This window comes from Danio aesculapii, chromosome 23, assembly GCF_903798145.1.
Source record: "Danio aesculapii chromosome 23, fDanAes4.1, whole genome shotgun sequence".
NCBI lineage: Eukaryota > Metazoa > Chordata > Actinopteri > Cypriniformes > Danionidae > Danio > Danio aesculapii.
Window position 1 is genome coordinate 18,473,950 of NC_079457.1, and position 19,879 is coordinate 18,493,828.

A 19,879-nucleotide genomic window follows, 5' to 3' on the forward strand; every position below is an offset into this window, starting at 1 on the left:
GGCTGATAGCCATGTGATATTCTGCAATAACAGCACTCGTACAGCCTCTTAATCCTTGTGTTTTATTCCACTCACAGTGACAGCAGATCAATAGACTCACTACAGTTTCACAAATATCGCAGCTGTTGGACAACATAATGTACTTTTGAGGCTTTTTAAGGCAATAATGTAGTTGTTTAAATTGCAACTATGCAGTTTATTTATAAGGATAGTGCCTGTTTTAGATATTTATAATTTTGGAGATCGATGGCCATCAGCCTGTCGTACTGAGCATAGCAAAAAGGGTTGACGTTTCACCACAAGATTGCGACAGAGACCGCATAATGAGTCGTTAGAGGATAAAAAATGTTTAATTTCTAACTACAGCTGATCAAATCATTATAAAACAGGTAAGCGATTTTCTAAGTCAATCTTTCTCTTTTGCATGTTGTAGTGCTGTATTTATACCATAGTAATCTGGTAGCCTTTGCTTGCTTTGGCTATTTTGGCGTTAATTATTGTGATATCTTGATTGCAACAGAGAAATACTGTGAAATATATCTAGACTGATGGCATTTCATGCCGATTTTACGTTTTTATATACATGATTATGCCATCGAACTGTTGTGTAAACGCAGAATCACAGTTGTAGCAGTGCGATATGGCTGTATATAATCACTGATGGGACACCGAGGCACAACGCATGCATCCCACCAGTGCTGATATACAGCCATATTGCACAGCTACTCGTGTGATATTACTCATAATAAAAGAAGGTGATATTGTATGGCCCTTAAAATATGAATAAAATAACCTCATGAGATGGTCACATTGTTTTATTAAATAATATTATAATATTATATTATTTATTTTATTTTATTTATTTTAAATATAATATAATATAATATAATATAATATAATATAATATAATATAATATAATATAATATAATATAATATAATATATTATAATATAATATAATATAATATAATATAAGTACATTTATATATATTTGTAATAAAACAAATAGAAGCAAAGCAAAACATTTCATTTTATTTTATTTTCAAATCTATTTCTTTACAGGGCTTCACAACACAGTTGAGGTTTTTCACTGATCTCTGTACAGTTGCAGTTCCCCCAGCGCACGGCAGGGCAGCGTCACAGCGCCCTCTAGTGTCGGCGGCCGTGCATCGCTTCGGCAGGAACTGATTCAGCAGCAGCGGCGCGTTTACGCTCTTGAGTCACTCCAGCGCTGCCGACTGTCGGGATGTGACCCCGGAACAGGACGCCTCCTTACACACAACACAGCTCTCAAATACAACAAAAACGACAGAATCCTGGACCAGGAGAGGTAAGGCACCCAAGCGGACTTTACCGAGGCAGCATATGGAAAATACGCCCCAAAAATGAGGCGCGAATTGAAGCGATTTGGCTTTTCGGTTGCTAGCGAGCTAATGTGTGTGTGTATGTGAATGGGAATTGTGGGAACTTCATTCAGGGCTTTGTTACAGCCCCACTGTCCGGTTTGCCCATTAAAACACTCTCTCTATCTTCCGCACACTAACTTTTCTCTTTTAAAAGCAATAGGCGTGGATAAAAGACAACCAGTTTTACTGACAAGCTTCATCTTTACATAATACGAGAAATATTTCCGTGCGTTTTTGCTCAGGAGCGAGCAGATGACTGGAGAGATTCAGGTTTGCTAAACCGACCGCTTTACTTCACTGTTGGGAAGAGACTTTGCACTTTTAAAATGTAATTATTATCTCATTAACATATTAATGACGTTTTTTATGATTAATACACGTTGTACTGTTTGCCTGGGTTGGTTTTTGCTCTCTTTCTGCGCAATAAGCTGCTGTTGTGAATGCTTAAATCCTCATTGTGAGTGTTGATTTATATTTCATTTAATTTGTTTAGCTTTTTTGTGTTTGCTTGCATCTATTTAATATTTAAAAACTTAAAAAGTTTCTGTGACTTGCTATAAGTGTTCACAGATTTTTTTTTACCTAGTTGCATAGAAAATAGTTTTATCAAACTTGGATTGGAAATGATAAAACAAAACAAAAATAAAATATCCATTTTAAAATATATGAAGGCTAATAAATGTAAAGTGCAACATATATAAGATTTAAATTATTTAATAATTATGGTATAAATTATTCAATGCATTGTATTTTATAGTTTTATAAAGAAAATTGTGAATTACAAAGTTTAAAAAAATTTAAAATATACTTTCAGTATTAGTTACATTTTCACTATTATTTACATTTATAATATTTTTATATATATATATATATATATATATATATATATATATATATATATATATATATATATATAATGGATTTTAGCATAAAAGAATAAACAATAACAATTACTAGACCAGAAAAGGTACAAAGGCAGCAATTTCAAAATTGGGCATGGGCCAGTGTAAGTTTCTGACAGTATGATAAGCTTGGATAAAAAAAAAAATCATGGTTTCATGGTATCATGGTATTGTGATTTACTTCTCTAAAATAAGTTATTTTTAAATTTCTGGGTAAAAAAACAACAACAACTATTTCCCCATTAAACACAATATATTTTATTTTAGGAAAACATTTATAATATTTTGGAACAGTAAACATGTCAGGCTAAATAATTAAAATAAATAATTGACTTCAGCTCTCTTCATTAATTTCAAAAGCACAGATTTCTTTAAAAAACATAAAAAACACAATAAAAAACCCTTACATATACTATAGGGACTGTATAACAGAAAATTGTAGCGGTTTTGAAACCTTGACTTATCTAAATCGTGGGAAGCCAGTTATCGTCCCATGTCTATTCAAAATTCACAGAATGTTGGACAAATCATACCAAAAGTTCTTCAAGAAAGAATAAGAATAAATAGATTAAATAAATTATGGGGAAGTGTGTTGGCTCAACATCTCGGCGCTCACCAAACCAATCCAACCCATAAGGCATAATAATTCAGCATCACTAATAAAAGGCTTTATAGCATTCCAGGTTTTTCAAAATATTTTTCTTTTTGCCAACCCAAATCTCAATTCGTCCAAGGGCTACACATAACTTTTATAGGCTTCTAAAGCAGGTTTAAAAAACAGCCACGTATTCGGACTTCCAATTTTGTAGAATTATTTTCTTTGCTAATATCAAGCATAAAGACACTGATACATATTATTATATTTGTCTCCTATTTCTGAAAATAATTCAATCGGGTAATTAAAAACATGTATGCATATAATAATATGCAATATTACAATAAGTATAATATGATATTACATACACACCCACACACATAAATGCAGCTATAGTTACATTTCCCCATAATGACATTACTTCAAAGTTTAAATAATCATATCATCGCTGACATCAATTAACTTCCAGTAAATGACTGTTGTTTAGAGTTACTAATGATTTTATATCCTATGATTGAACATCAACCAAGCCTTGCCTTTTCTAATGCTTTTGAAGTTAAATAATTGATATTGTCTTTTCTGCAAATGAATATTTTTGCATAAAAAAGTTGTAAATGACAGCATTTTAATTTTCAATTTAAATGAAATGTCATCAGTATTTTACAGAATAAAACAGAAAGAATCTCAGTAAGATGTGCCAAAGTCTTAATGCCAACGAGGGTCTATTTTTAGCCTCTCCACACCCTAAACTCATTGTGAACACAGAATACATCTGTCAGCTACAGTGTGGCTCACATTGGGGTATGAATCTGGCATTCTGCCTTCAGTGGGCACTTGAACCCAGAGCTGAAAGGACGTGCCAGGGTTGGTTACTTGTGAACTTGGAAGTGAAACTGTATTTTCCTCAGTCTTGGGATTCTCCTGAGGCATTCTGGCTCTTTGAATCCCCTCCTCTCTTGCAGGGTGGGGGGGTGGGCAGGTGTGGCTCATGGAGCGCTCAATCTCCTAGTCCCGAAGGAGATCATCAGCTGCCTTTGAGCTACAAGCGTAGGCATGGACTCAGACCTCCTGCCAAGCCAAGCCTCAGCACAGTTTTTGTTGCTGTTGTAGTTGGGGACCCTAGACCCCCTGGTGTCGCTTGGCATCCCCCTCACACCCTCTTTTCCTGGCCGTCAGACACAACACAGGCTTCATTTATGTCTTACAGGCCTGCTCCTACATAATCAAGGCCCACATCCACCCTTAAATCTGCCTTGCTGCCTGAAAATGTTGTGGCAGATGGCAAAATCATTTTTACATTCATTCAGTTATTTAAAAAAAAAAAAAAAAAAAAAAAAATATATATATATATATATATATATATATATATATATATATATGTATATATTTATTTGTATATATATATTTTTTATATATATATATATATATATATATATATATATATATATATATATATATATATATATATATAATTATTATATATTAGGGCTGCACAATATATTGTTACAGCATTGATATCGCAATGTGCGCTTATGCAATGGTCACATTACTGGATCTCCAATGTCAAGTAGTATGGCTTATTATTGACCAGGAGCTTGAGATTAGTGGCAGAGTTTAACAATTGTGGATATAAATTTCATTGAAATTGTTTTTTTCTGTTAAACATATCAAGTAAGTTGTCTGGCACAATAAACAATGCAATTGTTGCTTTAACAAAGACTAATAAAATTTTTATAGTGTAAAATATGTTTATGATGACGCACTCCCCTATAAAATTACAACCAAACATTCTGAAATAGTGAATTCTTCACAAAAACAGTTATTCAATTCATCTGGCGAGATGCATTTCATATCGCAAAGTATATCGCTGGAAAACATATGGCAATGTCAATTTTTTCCAATATTATGCAGCCCTAATATATGTATATATGAAAGTGTTTTTTCCAGCTGTGGCGGCAGACTCTGTTGGGCCTTTTACACAGATCTGCCAACTACCTGTGGCGTTATTTCAATAACAAATGTTGTGAGCGCAGTATTAGAAGTCGAGAGCGCATTCATGTAATATGAGCATGCGAATCTCTTCGCTTGCGTGCCAATTCCCTCTGTTCGTGCTCAAAACGTCTTGAACACCCTCAGATATACGCTGCTCAAGTGCAAATTATCTTGTGCGCTCCCAAATAAATGCTGCTGAAGTGCGATTTAGTGTATTCATGTAAAAAGTATGTCTCCAACATTCATTAGATTTGCTAGGAATATTTATGAATTTCTCCAATAGACCTACCGAGTGACATTAATGCGTCCTAAAGTAAAGTGAAACGGAAACCATGTTCATCTTAACTGAAAGCTTCGCCATGTTTGCTGGCATCACGCAACTGTCAGTCAGTCACCATGTCACCTTAAAGGGTAAACAAATGATGCACAGCACTACTATGATTACAGAAAAGGTCGCGCGGCGTTGTAATTCACTTACGTTTTAACACGTTTTGGTGAGATTATATCCCGCTATTAAAAAAACAACAACAACGACTGAATGTTTTGAATGAGAAGTAATGTAGCAGTGGCGGGGTGAATTTTGGTGTGGCGCCCCGCCACGGAAGAATGAATGTTGTGGAATATGAATGTATGAATATGTTATTAATTTATAATAATGTATAATTTCCTAATTATACTATACATTTAATAAATTGCAATGTTTTATAATTAACATTGTACATATTAAAGTAAAGAAAGTAATTTTTTTAACAAATTAAACTTAACTTTGGATTGGATTGCAACTGCCTTGTTAACCTTATGGTTATCATTAATAATAAAAAAGAAACAATTTATTAAATTGAAATAAAAATATTTAAATGTCGTTAAAAATACCACGAAAAATGATTCAGCAATAAATCACACTATCAACATTTCATGTCACGTGTATAGTTGAATATTAATCTCTTTTTTTTTTCTTGGCATTTGCCTGGTTTTACCCTTCAGGCTTCAAACTAATTAGTCACACCTTATGAAGGCAAGCCTGACTTATGCTTTAAATATAGAGTTTGATCCTGTGTCTTAAATCGTATTATGTAGAAGATTGTCTTGTCATCATTTGGAATAGCTGTATATCTCCAACAGCCGTTGCAGCACTGATCCCGAAGGGAGCTTCCCTCTGCAGTGGGTTTTGTATTGTGATTCATGACAAGCACTGTGGTGCATGACAACCATCTTGTGAAACTCTTATGCTAGACAGATTTGAGTACCAGGATGATGCACTGACAAAATAAGCCTTGGGAAGCTTTAGAGCAACTTTACACTTTGTCATACGTTAGCGTTTAAATATACTGTATGGCAAATTAAATTAACATTAATTTTTGACTTGAGTTGCACGTGTACCAAGATGAAATTCCCAAAATATCCTAGGCTACTTTTCAGCTATTTAGACCTTTTTATGTTTCTTTGACAAGTTAACAAATTATTTTTTGTATTGAATATTTGTTATAATGCAGGGACTTCATTGCTGGGTCATGCTTCATGCATTACCAACAAGTCATGACCCAGTTATCAGTCATACCGGCTCTGGCTGCCTCATCTCTATTGTGTAAAATACAGTAGCTATTGTTTCCACACTGTAAATAGCAAGTTTACGAAGAAATCTCCTGGCAAGTTATTCAAGCATATCTGTTCTTTGGCTTTTAAAATGGCTTGATGTTATAAATACATCAGTATTTTGCACTAAAATGACCCCTGTCTGTCTTTTATTGTTTTATTTGAAGTATACAGGAAAGTTGAGGCGAGAAAACTGGGAACGGGGTCAAAACAGTCAAACCAGCCTGTTGTAGGTGGTTTCTTGTTGTAATTATAAATCTAACCCACTGGATGCTGATTGGTTCGACTAGTTTTTGGTCTTGGGTTGATGGTTGTGAGCTATAAAACTAGGGAAGTGCCCTTTGCTGCTTCATCATTCTCTAAAACAAAATGCACACAACAAATAATACTATTTCGTGTTTAGTTTATTACTCATTGACTCAAATTCAAATGCTGATGCATGGGATGACATGCTTGCTGGCTTTATTTTTGAAAGTAAAAGTTATTCATTGGCATCTGTGGCTTTATGTAGAACGTTCAACGTCCTTAGAAACTTTTCATTGCTTAAAAGGATTTTAGATTTTTAAAAATGTTGTTCACACTAAGATAAAATGACTATTTTTAACAAGTGGTCACAAAGGTGCTTTGGGGGAGCAAAATGGTTATTTTATGGCATTGCTGCAAATGCCCTCTTTTATATTTAATGATTGGCCGTATAATTAATTTTGAGTTGTCCCCGCCATGTCTTTAATATATGACAGTTTATTTTACCCCATTATTTTCTATGTAATTTCTGCGCTAGCTACAGACAGCTCTAGTGGTTATAACCATCTCTCATCTCGTTTTACACTTGAACAACTAAATGAATGCTTAAGTCTATTTAACTAAATGTATTGTAATTACTGCATTGATGCTGTAAAAACAAACTTGTGAAATTAAAAATAGTCACATTAATCTTTCACCGGAAGTTTATCGTTGGGTTTAAAACTCTAGCTGTGCATAGAGCCCATTCGATTAATCACTCAGCCCTATATTCAATTTAATTCAATTCAGCTTTATTTGTATAGCGCTTATACAATGTATATTGTGTCAAAGCAGCTTCACATAAAAGGTCATAGTAAATTGGAACAGTGTAGTTCAGTTTTTATTTATTTTATGTCACCATTTCAGCCACATCAGGACAGGGATGTCATTCATTAAACCATTTATTTAATGAATATGCTAAAAACTGGCTTATGTTTCATGTGAAGATTCTGTTCTTTAATTCTGTTCATAAAAACAGCGAATGTGCAATTAATGGGAATAAACTTTAACAAAGATCTTTTTTTCTATGTTGTGATAGCTGATGGCAAACAGACTTTTTTATGAATATATGACTGAGCGATTAAGATGGCAGTATGCAAAACAGTTATAATTCTAGCATCACAGTATGTGAATATATCATATTAGTAAAACTTAGCAAATGTGGTCCTCGTATAACATGCTATAAGTCTGTATAGTAATTAGGGGTGTGTAATATTTATAGCAAATGTAGATTTTCTCTTTCGTTTTATTGACATGAGAGCTGACATTGTTAATCAGAGTCTCTGATTCAAATACCCATTTACAAAGAAAGTTACTTGCTCTATTTTAAAGATCTGTTTTTAACAAATCATTTGAATGAATGACTCACTGAATCACTTAGTGTCATTTATTTAATCAAGGTACCAGAAAACAAACACTTTGTAAAATATTGTTTGTTTTACCAGTAAATTTGCTTATTTAAATGCAAAAAAAAAATCAAGATGTTTGATCATCAGAAGAAAAATTTAAATAAATTACAAGATGATTATTTGTCAGTATCACTCACCTAAGACAGTAATTACTGTGACAGGTCTGCTCCCTATTATAGTAACTTCCACTCTTCCTGGAAGGCTTGTCACTAGATGTTGAAACATGATGGCAGGGATTTGCTTCCATTCTGACTGGAGCATCAATGATGTTTACATACTGCTTTTTACACACTAAACAGTTGCAAGGAGCTCATAATGTAATATTTCTTGCTAAACTAATGGCAAAGAGGTATCTGGAGCATGATGATTTGTTTCACATTTAAACAATTGAAGAATTTTTCTTTGCAAGCTGTTTGTGCGGATTCAAATGACTTGATGAGTCTATAAATAGATCTGCTATCTGGATTGTAGATCTCCTTCCAGAGCTTCTGCACCTTCCCTACATGGATAGTGGCAAGAGTCTCTGATGAACTGATCTTTTGCTGTATCGTTGCTTTGGCTCAATGTTATTGAGTTCACATGAGATAACACTCGGTGACCACACTAAGAAGACTAAAGCAGTCTAGCTTTAATGGCTTTTTAAAACAGCTGCTTAATGATGCCAATTGTGTTAAGTTCAAAATAAATAGTAGATACCAAAATGACACTAACTTGAGCCCCAGAGTCTCGACTGAACCAGACGATACTGTAGGTGTTCTATATTTAGCCGTCTGCCCAAATGACCCATCGTCACATGATTTGACATTTTCCACTGTGAAATCAGGCTGAAAGTCTGAAATGACATCTGGTGGCAGTAAAACCAGCCACATCCAGGTCCTTTGTGATCAACAAAATGGAGTTTTTTTATTTCGTATAGCACATTTGGTGAAGAAGATGGAATATGGAGAGATAATGCACATTTAAATTCTTTATCGTAGTTATTACTATTTTAAATAGACTTTTATAATCAATTTCTTTAATTAACTAGGTTTTAAAAGTTACTGATGGTTAAAATGTAAAAAAAAAATCCAAATGTAAAAATGTAGTGATCAAAAATGCCTTGTATATGCATTACATGTAACTGCCGATTGTCAATGAGCCCAGGTTTGATGACCTCTGGCTAAATAATGTAAATTATGATTTTAAAAATTTACATTTTATTGTGAGCTGTCTTGATTTTATTATACATTATAGGTTCAAATTGATTGTCTGCCATAATGTAAAAAAATTATAATCTGAAGTGTTTCCTCTAGGATTTTTTCCAGCTGTGGCGGCAGGCCTTTTTATTTTAACACAGATCTACCAACTACCTGTGGCGTTGTTTCAATGACAAATGTTGGGAGCGCAGTATTACGAGTCAAGATCGCATTTATGTAATAGCCTACGAGCATGCAAATGTCTTTGCTTGCCCGCCGATTTCCTCTGCTCGTGCACTTCTTGCACGCCCCCTCAAATATACGCTGCTGAAGTGCGTATATATATATATATATATATATATATATATATATATATATAAATAATAAATGGTGCTGAAGTGCGATTTAGTGCGTTTATGTAACACGTATGTCTCCAACATTTATAAGATTTGCTAGGAATATTTATGAATGTCTCCAATAGACCTACAGAGCGTTATTAATGCGTCCTGAACTAAAGTGAAACGGCTATATGTCGTGTTTGCTGGCCTCACGCATCTCACACCTGTCAGTCAGCCAGTCAGTCAGTCAGCACGTAACCTTAAAGGGTTAAACAAATAATGCAGAGCACTACTACAGTTACAGAAAAGTTCTATTTTATATAAATATAAATATTCTAGTTATATTTCACTTACCTTTTAATTCGTTTTGGTGCGATTATCAGCCGCTATGAAAAAAAAAAACATGATTGAATGTTTTGAATGAGAAGCTGTAATGTAGCCGCGGCGGGATCAATTTTGGTGTGGCGCCCCGCCATGGAAGAATGAATGTAGTGGAAACCATGATCTGTAAGTAGGTATTTTTAGGGATTAGGCTATCGTCTATAGCATCCATACATTTATATATAACATCCATGGTTTCCGCTACATTCATTCTTCTATGGCGGGGCGCCACACCAAAATTCATCCTGCCATGGCTACATTACAGCTTTTCATTCAAAACATTTAGTCATTGTTTTTTTAAAAAAAAAAGCGGATTATAAATGCACCAAAATGTATTAAAAGGTAAGTGAAATATAACGGCTCAAACTTTTCTGCAATCGTAGTAGTTCTGTGTAATATTTGTTTAACCTTTTATGGTGACAAACTGACTGACTGACAGGTGCGCGAGGCCAGCAAACACAATGTAGCTTTCAGTTAAGATGAACACAGTTTCCATAATTATACTTCTAGATAAAGTTCTATGGTTCTGCATCCCATGACTTTATCTTGCTGGAATTTATAGTCTTTTCACTTTACTTCAGGATGCATTAACCTCGCTCTGTAGGTCTATTGGAGACATTAATAAATATTCCTTTCAAATCCTATAAATGTTGGGGACATACTCGTTAAATCACACTTCAACAGCATTTATTTTGAGGGCGCAACAGAAAATCGGCGCACAAGCAAAGAGATTCGCATACTCGTATTACATGAATGCCATCTTGACTTGTAATACTGTGCTCACTGTAAAAGGTCTGTCGCCACAGCTGGAAAAAATCTTAGAGGAAACGCTAACATCCTCAACCTCTATATTTCAAAATGATTTGTAAAAATAAAAAGGTTTATTTAAAGTAGGGCTGGGCGATTAAAATCCATATCGGAATTTATAGACCTAACACCATTGTCAATAAAAAAAGTTTGGTACGGAGTTTCAGTATGAAGGCTACAGTTTTATTAAAATGTTGAACCTTGGAAGGAATGCCAATAAGCTTAAGATGTAAGTTTGTCATTTCCAATGGAGGTGCACGATGCGCACATATGACGCATGTGCATTTTCCAGGTACATCTAGTTTAAAACATCTGATCTTTTCCAAATGCCACGATCGCACTGCGATTCATGCAAGTAGAACTAACCAATCTGCTTCACAATTTATATGGAATATACACATTTTAGTAATAATGGTAGACTAATTACCTCAGACAAGCACAGCGCACCCAAACACTGCAGTGATTTTTACTTTTCTCCATAAACTTGCATCAGAGCTGCAGCAATGATTTGTCCATCTGTCATCCTCTGAGAAAACGGTTGATGGTCGCCTAATTACGAGAGATGCCATAGAAATGGTGAAGGAAACCATGCGCTCGCACTTTTCACATGTGAGTTTTGGGTTGCGTCATTGTCAGAATAACAAAAGCAGCAGTGAGGAGATTGTAAATAAAAAAGGATGCAAGGATGTCGCCAGAGTGGCTTTTTGGTTTCTTTTTTTTGTGCATCCCAGCCACTAGCACCTCTTTTGAAAGATGTTTTAGTGTTGAGTTGAAGTTTACTGTATCATTATTATTCACACCTTATAGATGTTGATCTGGTCCTTTACCATTGCACACACTTTGTAACGTTTTATTTATCAAGTTTAAGAGTCTCTTTAACACTTCTGTTCATTTTATTATAAAGAGATCAGATATTTTGTTTAAATATTTTTGTTTTTATATATAGCTATTTGTCTTAGTAATGTTGGTAAATTAAAATTAAGTGGATAAATTATTAAAAAATCCTAATAGTCCTAAATTTACTGTTAAAAATATTCAATAATTATCGATATTGAATGATATAAACATGATATTGTGATAATTTTGCCCAGCCCTTATTTAAAGTCCTCTTTTGTTGTGGCATGGCTGGGCTTTCCCACCTCCAATAAAAATAATGTATTGCCACTGAATAATTAAACCGAAATAAATCTACAGTGCATTTGAGATTTTCAACTATGAAATCAACTCACAATCATAAATGTCCTGTTTCAACAGTCTATGATGCACATATTTTCTGCAAATCTGCAGACTTGCTCCAACAAAACACCTGCTCTTGGGCCAGGGTGTGCTGCAAATCTAAAGCCTTGAAAGATTATGTGGCATTTTTCAGAGATTCATCCCCTCAGTGTCCGAAGGATGAAGTAATGGGGGTGTTATGCACAGGCTTTTCTGGCGTGTTTGCAGCCGCAGTGAGTCTGCCTGCTGTCTGGCCTGTCTCGTCTCCAGCAGGAAGGACAGTGATGATCAAAAGCGCGAGAGGGAGAGTGAACCGTCTCTCCCCCGCCTGAAGGTGTGCCTGGTGTCACAGAGCTGCCGAACTGACGCTCGGGTCCCTCTCGTGTCTTTCATCTGCTAGCGCTCCTCATCCCCCCGCGGCTGCCAGCGAGACGCAGCAGAATAAAGTGCATGCTTTATTGAATATGAAGCCCTTTTGATGCCACGGCCCTTTGGTGACTGATGAGTTTGTGACTGTAGAGGAAATCTGGGTTAGTTATTTTGCCCGTATCTTCTGTTTCCATGCAGATTTCTGTCTTAAATGCTTTCCTGGATAACATTAAGTGCACTGCCTTTAGAAATTGAAGCTGTTAACATGTCAGATTGGCCATAGGGGGGTAGTCAAGGCCAGACTAATGTAACTGTCGTGCAATAGAGCTTTTCAATTAAATATAGGCTAACCCCACATCAAACAAGCTGTCGACGTGTATTAGAGGCTCTTTGTGCAGATAAGAGGGCGTCAGACATCACAGGCTGGATGTCGCCGGAGCATTCAGTCTGACAGATGCACAAAACCCCCACAATACATTTGATGTCATTTTGCTCAATTGTCAGTGCAAGTCTGTGAATTTTTTAAATATATTTTTTTTCTTACATATGGCATTGTGTTGGATGCATTATTGTGCTATTATGCATTAGATGTTATTACCATAGACTCCATCTTTAAGGGCTCTATGAATTACTAAAATTATGAAATGCACTCATTAAAATGAAATTTACTGCATATTAACACCACATTAAGAATTTTGACATTGATTAATAAACTGAAAGTACTGTGTAAGCATAGACAGTTGTATAAGGTGTATAATTGTAACTAATTATAAAATGTTTCATCATTTGGGTTAAATAGACCTGGGGATTTTAAACTAAGAGGCTACAACCGAGTGCTAGGGGTCTGTGGAAGTGTTTGAAGGAATGAAGTGTGATTGTTTAGTTATTAAAATGCATATCTGAAAATATTTATATTATTAAAATAATTAAATACAGTCTGCGTGATAGACCAGTGGTTAGAGCGTATAGCGAAACATCGATTCAGGCGTCCTGTGTTCAAACCAAGGCTCATGGACCCAGGGTGTCAGCAGGGTCTTAAAATGCCTTAAATTTCAAAATCTAAATTTTAGGTTATAAAAAGTCTTAAATTCACTAAAATGTTGTCTTGTAGCTCTTAAATCATGTTAAACAGGTCTTAATTTTACTATGTCCATGTTTTCAGTTTTACTTTCCCTTCCAATCTCCAACGAGACACCTTAATAAAAGGTTTAACAAAACTCTACTTGTAACTCTATTTAGGAATGTGGTTTAATTTTCTTCCTTAAAATTACATATTTTTAAAGGTTTTCCATAACATAGGCTATATGTTGAGGAAGCTGACCTGGGCAGACAATTTAGTTTTTAAAGATTTTTAAAACTTTTTTTTGAGAAATGTGTATGTAGACAACAGACTTTGCTTACTTTGGCGCATTGTAAAAAAATGTGGCTATAAAATAATTTTTTTTTATTTTTTTATCTTTTTGATTTGGCAAAAAAAAAATCTTTTCCAGTGGCCCAACCATAAAAATCATTAACGTTTGGCCCTGTGTAAGGCCTGTTTACACTGCTGCATTTATGAAAATAATCTACGGCCACACTGGCATTTCATTTAGTGTTTCTGAAAAGTTTTCTGTCCACACTACAACTCTGAAAATGCACATCATGTGACCACATGCTCACTCTGGCATGTGTTGCTGCGTATGTGCACGTTGGAGCTCCAGGCAGTCAGCGGGTGCTTCGAACCCACCTGCCTAGGTGAGAGCAGCACACGTTGGACAGTTCATCAAGGATCTATTGCTGGATTTCATCTCAGTTGTTATATGTGATATTTAATTCATCATGATAGTGAAACAACGTAGCAAGGGTGATGTGAATAATGTAATAAAGTACACTGTTCCCTTTGAAGATTTATCTGATGTGTCCTCTGGAGTTTGTTTTTCATATCAAACTTGCGAAGTCTGATCTTACAAGGAAAGGATTTAAGACTGAACTTTGTGTACTTGATATTGAGAAAAAGCCCCAATTAAGTAGCGAATATCTGCAGCCCTGCCTTTGTTTTCAGATGTCTCCATTTTCCCCCATCCACACTGACAGCAGCAGCGTTTTAAGGCGAAAACGACGTCTTCAGCATTTTCAAAACGCTCCATTTTCGGGGCTTAAACTCTGAGGTATTGTGGACAGATGGCGTAACCGTAGCAAAACTTAAGCATTTAAAAACAGAAATGTATTAGTGTAAACAGAACCTAAGTCTAAAAGTTATTCAGAATGGTCCTAAAAATGTCTTTAAAATTCTCAAATTTGACTTTGTGAAACCTGCAGAAACCTTTGGACTTTTTCCCGATCTTGATCAACCTCTCTCTCTCACTTCACTTCCTATCAATCTACTGTCTTATCAAATAAAGGGAAAATGCCAAAAATAAAATCTTTTAAAAAACAAACAAACATTTCATTCAGACAAATTAACAGAGGTATGTATGAAAGAACATATAGTTTTATAGAACTAGAACATATTATTTTGTAAACGAACACAAATCATCCAAAAATGCATTAAATGAATAGAAAATCGGTTTAAATAAATGTAATTATATTTGAGGTGTTAATAAAATATCATTCAGAAAATTCATTCAGAATCAAAAAAGCAGATTTCATTGTGTCATGATGCAGTTTTCTGTAAAGTAATTTTGAGGTATTGGATTTTTTTTTTTGCATATTCACTCTCTTGTGCATAAGCATGTGGCTTTCTTCTGTGATTATGCTCTTTTTTTATTTTGCTCCTCTGGGTCCTTAAAAATGTTTCACACTGAGTGTAAGTTGGAAAATAGGTCATTAGGAAGTGAGCAAGACGAGGGAAAGCTGGGAGCCCGGTTAGATCTCTCATTAAATATGCATGAGGGCCATTTATGATGCTGTCAACCTGCTCCATGATCTGAAGTGTGTTCAGACTTCACACACTGTCATTCTGCTTAATTAGAAGCGTTCTGCTCTCTGCAAAGGTTATGATTCATATGACTTTAAAGTCAATATTTTGCAAGACTGTTGTTATTATTTTCTGTATATTATTATTTATTGTCATCAATATATTTACATTTTTATTCTATCATCATGCATAGTTTTTTCTATAAAATCTGAGTCTTTTTTTCTGTATGTTCAGCGGTGCGTCAGGAGCAGGGGGGATGAACCGAGAGGAAGCCCCTGGCAAGTCTCCTGAGGAGATGTACATCCAGCAGAAGGTGCGGGTGCTGCTCATGCTCAAGAAGATGGGATCAAATGTAAGTGTCAGACTACAGAGAATAAGACATCTTCTGATGTACTTTTAAGACACCGTAGAATGGTATTCACCTCTGAGTTGAACAATGTTCTGTGAGATATGTACTCTGAGCAGGACATTGTTAATCTGTTAAGCTAAAACACTGCAGGCAAAAATATGTTTTGTTTATACACTGTCAGTTTTGGAAATTCGAGTTCTTTGGCTTTCCTTAAATAACTTCTTCATTATAATGGAAAGAACATCCAAAATATACTTAAGTCTTTCTTTTATCAGTTTGTTTCTGTAGCTTTTAATCACAGGACACATTTTTAAAACCGTTTTCCCAAAATGATTAATTTTTCTTCTACACTGAGCCATAAATCTCCACATAAACAGCATTAATGTACATCCCACTGCAGTTTTATTTGTGTCTTCTAGTCTTTTTTACGGAATGATTTGTGCCTATATAATTTCCTACATAAACTGATTAAATACAACATTTTAGTCTACAAAAAATGTAAAAGTTGAAATTAAGCTATCTATTTTCTGTATTATGGAATGATATAAAAATAGATTCACAAAAATCCCTCTATAAAACCTGACTTTAACGTCCAAAGTAGGGATGGGTCGGTATAAGATTCTGACGGCATGGTAACCTTGAATAAAATTTTATATATATATATATATATATATATATATATATATATATATATATATATATATATATATATATATATATATATATATATATATATATATAATTTTAATTTTTTTTGCAGCTGACACCAAACGAGGAAGCATTTCTGCGGAATTATGCAGGCGTGGTGCACAGTCAGATGAGTCAGCTGCCACAGCACCCTATTGACCAGGGTAAGTCAACATTTACAGACTGAGTACAGCAGGCCAGACCTATGACTTCACACCCCCACCCTTTACCACTAACACTCGTATTTACAATGCTGAGGTACTGTTGTTCTGATCACACCACTTGTTGGTTTTATTCATTAATTTTCCTTCGTCCCTTGTATATCAGGGGTTACCACAGAGGAATGAACCGCCAATTACTCCAGAATATGTTTTACACAGCGGATGCCCTTCCAGCCGCAACCCAGCACTGGGAAACACCCTTACACATTCATTTACACACACTCATACAATTCATACACTTTCATCCAGTTTAGCTCATCCAATTCACCTATACCGCATGTCTTTGGCTGTGGGGGAAGCCGAAGCACCTGGAGGAAACCCACGCCAACATACGGAGAACATGCAAACTCCACACAGAAATGCCAACTGGCCCAGCTGGGTCTTGAACCAGCAACCTTCTTGCTGTAAGGCGACAGTGCTAACCACTGAGCCACTATGCCACCTATTGGTTTTATGTATTATAAAATATAATATTGTCTGTCTATCTAACCATCTATCTAAATTAGAGAACATTAAAACGAATGAAAATTTGAAATATTAAATCTGTATGAAGGTTTTTATAGATATACTAAAGTAATATTAAATGTACAGACATAGATAATATTGAAAATAAACTGTATTAAATATAGTTATAATTAATAATACAAATAATAAATATAGTAATAAAATCATATATATTCAAATTTTGGATATAAAAGAATTCTGCTTATATTTATAACAACATTGTGCAGTAACTGTATCTTCCACTAAGGGGCGCTAGTACTACACAAATATTTCAACTAGACAGTTCAAACGCAACGTAAACTGTCATATTTCCTCGCTTTACAACTAATTTTATCGGGAGATCTGTAGAATTAGAGTAAATTAACTTCTCTTAGCAGCTTAATATGCAATACTGAGAATCAAACTGTAATATTAAATTGTGTAATGCTCATAATGCATTACCTGATCACCGTGTCAAAGAAGTAACATGCTTTGTCATTTGTGAATTTTTTTATTTATTTTTTTTACAGAGAAGCTGTTGTGAATAACACTAGGTGTATAGAATTTTGGAGCCCACGTTTTGCTTTCATTAATTATGCATAATGAGCCTGGTTGTTAAGCAAGGATACCAGCACTGTGCTCTTTTTGGAAGGATCTTGATAAATAATGCAGCAGCACAAGAAAGATGGATGTAGATGTCGATGTGTGGTGCACTTCTGGGATTTTTCGAGCTCAAAATATATTTTTGGTGCAGATCTTAGCTCCAGCATTAGGAAGTCTTGCGTTGTCGATGCACCAACATTTTAATGGGTTATTTCTACATCTTATGATGTGATTAAGGCAAAAAGACAGCCCTTTGATATCTTCAGTCTATCAATAATACAGTCTAATGAGGCGGAGATGAAAGGGAACACACACTTAATAAACAGCTCACAATGAAGTACAATAACCTTTGTTTAACACACAGATGAGGCCCATCAGCAATATGATTGAGAAGAAAATCAGTCCAATCCTTTGAGGAGAAACTCTTACATCTCATTCTATGTGGAAAAATAAAGCGAAAAAAAATGTACAAAAAATACTAGAGGTCTGATGAGGTGAACTGGAATAAGTTTAGTAGCACTAGCTTTTTTTAGTTCAAATTAAACCGATAATGTAGGATCATGACACTATCTGAGGTTTTAGCTAATGTAATATTAGTGCAAATGGATGTCACTTTAGCCGCAAACATGCTAATGTGTTCTCTCTCGCATAAGGCAAAATAGTGCCGCATCTCAGGGGAAATCACTGCAGTTGGATGAATTATTTACATCTCAAGCCTAGCCGTCTCAGAGGACTGCATGTGTTTGCGTCCAACACCTTGGAAAAATGAGTCACCCTTGTACATCTTTGTAGATATGGCTATATTTGCTTTACATAATGCTTGCAATAATGGAAAGACTCTAAGTGGGTTTGTGTATTCAAAAGCGTGAATGGCTCGTAGGCCTTTCAGATTTCTGTGGGTCAATTAAAGAGCTTCTGTCTGTACTGTTAATAAGAGCCGTGTAAGATTGAGAGTTCGTTTGTAATAGGCACAGTAAGACATTTGTGTGCTGAATAGACTTGCATGGACTCAGAGCATTGAGGCTGACCGTTTCACTTTCTCAGTGCCTATTATTCTCACATGTGAATGAACACTTGTGTGTTGGCTGTTTTTCTCTTTATTTGAGAAGGCATGATCATGCTGTTGTGAATGTGGCCAGTTTTGAGATCGTTATTTAGCTTAAGCTGGACAGATTTAATGATGTCTGAAGTTGAAGGTGAAATCAATATATATTAAATTATTTTATTGTTGACAGGAATTTTTTTAATCATTTAAAAGAAATTTGATCAAAGGTAAGCACTAAAGTAGACACTTACATTTTATATGCTTTCAATGTAAAATCGCTTTCGTCATATTAATTTGTAATTTCATTTTTGTATTTATTAAATTTGTAAAAACTAATAACGTAACTTAATTCCTTCATGTTGTTCTTTTCAGTTTGTCTTGAAAAGTAATGACAACTTTATTTAAATAAACAATTTTCTTTAAACAGACCACAAATAACCCCAAAATATTATATGCTGCAATAATATGGACGAGTTAAATATTACTGTACAGTAGTGACATGCTATGAGAAAACTTAATTTTTTATGTTAAATCCACTTAAATTTGTAAAAACTAACAAATTAACTAAATTTCTTCATGTTGTGAAAAGTGATAGATTATATGCTGCAATATTATGGATATGTTAGTGAAATGCCTTGAGACAACTGTCTAGAGGAACAAAACACGGGCGTTTTTGTCTTTATTTGAGAAGGCATGATCATGCTGTTGTGAATGTGGCCAGTTTGAGATCATTATTTGGAGTATTGCATATCAAGCTGGACAAATTTGATGACATCTGAAGTTGAAGGTGAAATCAATATATATTAATTTTTTTTTTGTCTACAGGAATTTTTTAATAATTTATTTAATTTGATCCTGTTGACAATTTTTATGTATGTGTGTGTATATATATGAATGCATATACATAAAAAAACTGTCAACAGGAATTTTTTAATCATTTAAAAAAACAATTGATCAAAGGTTATCTCAAACACTGAAGTAGACACTTACATTTTATTTGCTTTCAATGTAAAATCGCTTTCCTATTTATAACTTTGTGAATTCATCTTTGTATACACAAAGCTAAAATTACAGAAGTGATTTTACATCGAAAGCAAATAAAATGCAATTTATGGTGTATTAATTTTTTTTT

General features: G+C 34.6%; 1 protein-coding gene across 1 annotated transcript in view; it reads left to right on the plus strand.

Moving 5' to 3' along the window:
- The first annotated feature begins 1,199 nt into the window (after positions 1-1,199).
- ctnnbip1 (catenin, beta interacting protein 1) overlaps positions 1,200-19,879 on the plus strand; it is a 37,433-nt gene continuing 18,753 nt past the window's right edge. Inside the window, exons 1-3 of the mRNA XM_056449932.1 lie at positions 1,200-1,329; positions 15,594-15,711; positions 16,469-16,559. Of these exons, the coding sequence (XP_056305907.1) occupies positions 15,616-15,711; positions 16,469-16,559 (187 nt within the window). The 5' untranslated portion in view covers positions 1,200-1,329; positions 15,594-15,615. The remainder of the gene's footprint in view (positions 1,330-15,593; positions 15,712-16,468; positions 16,560-19,879) is intronic.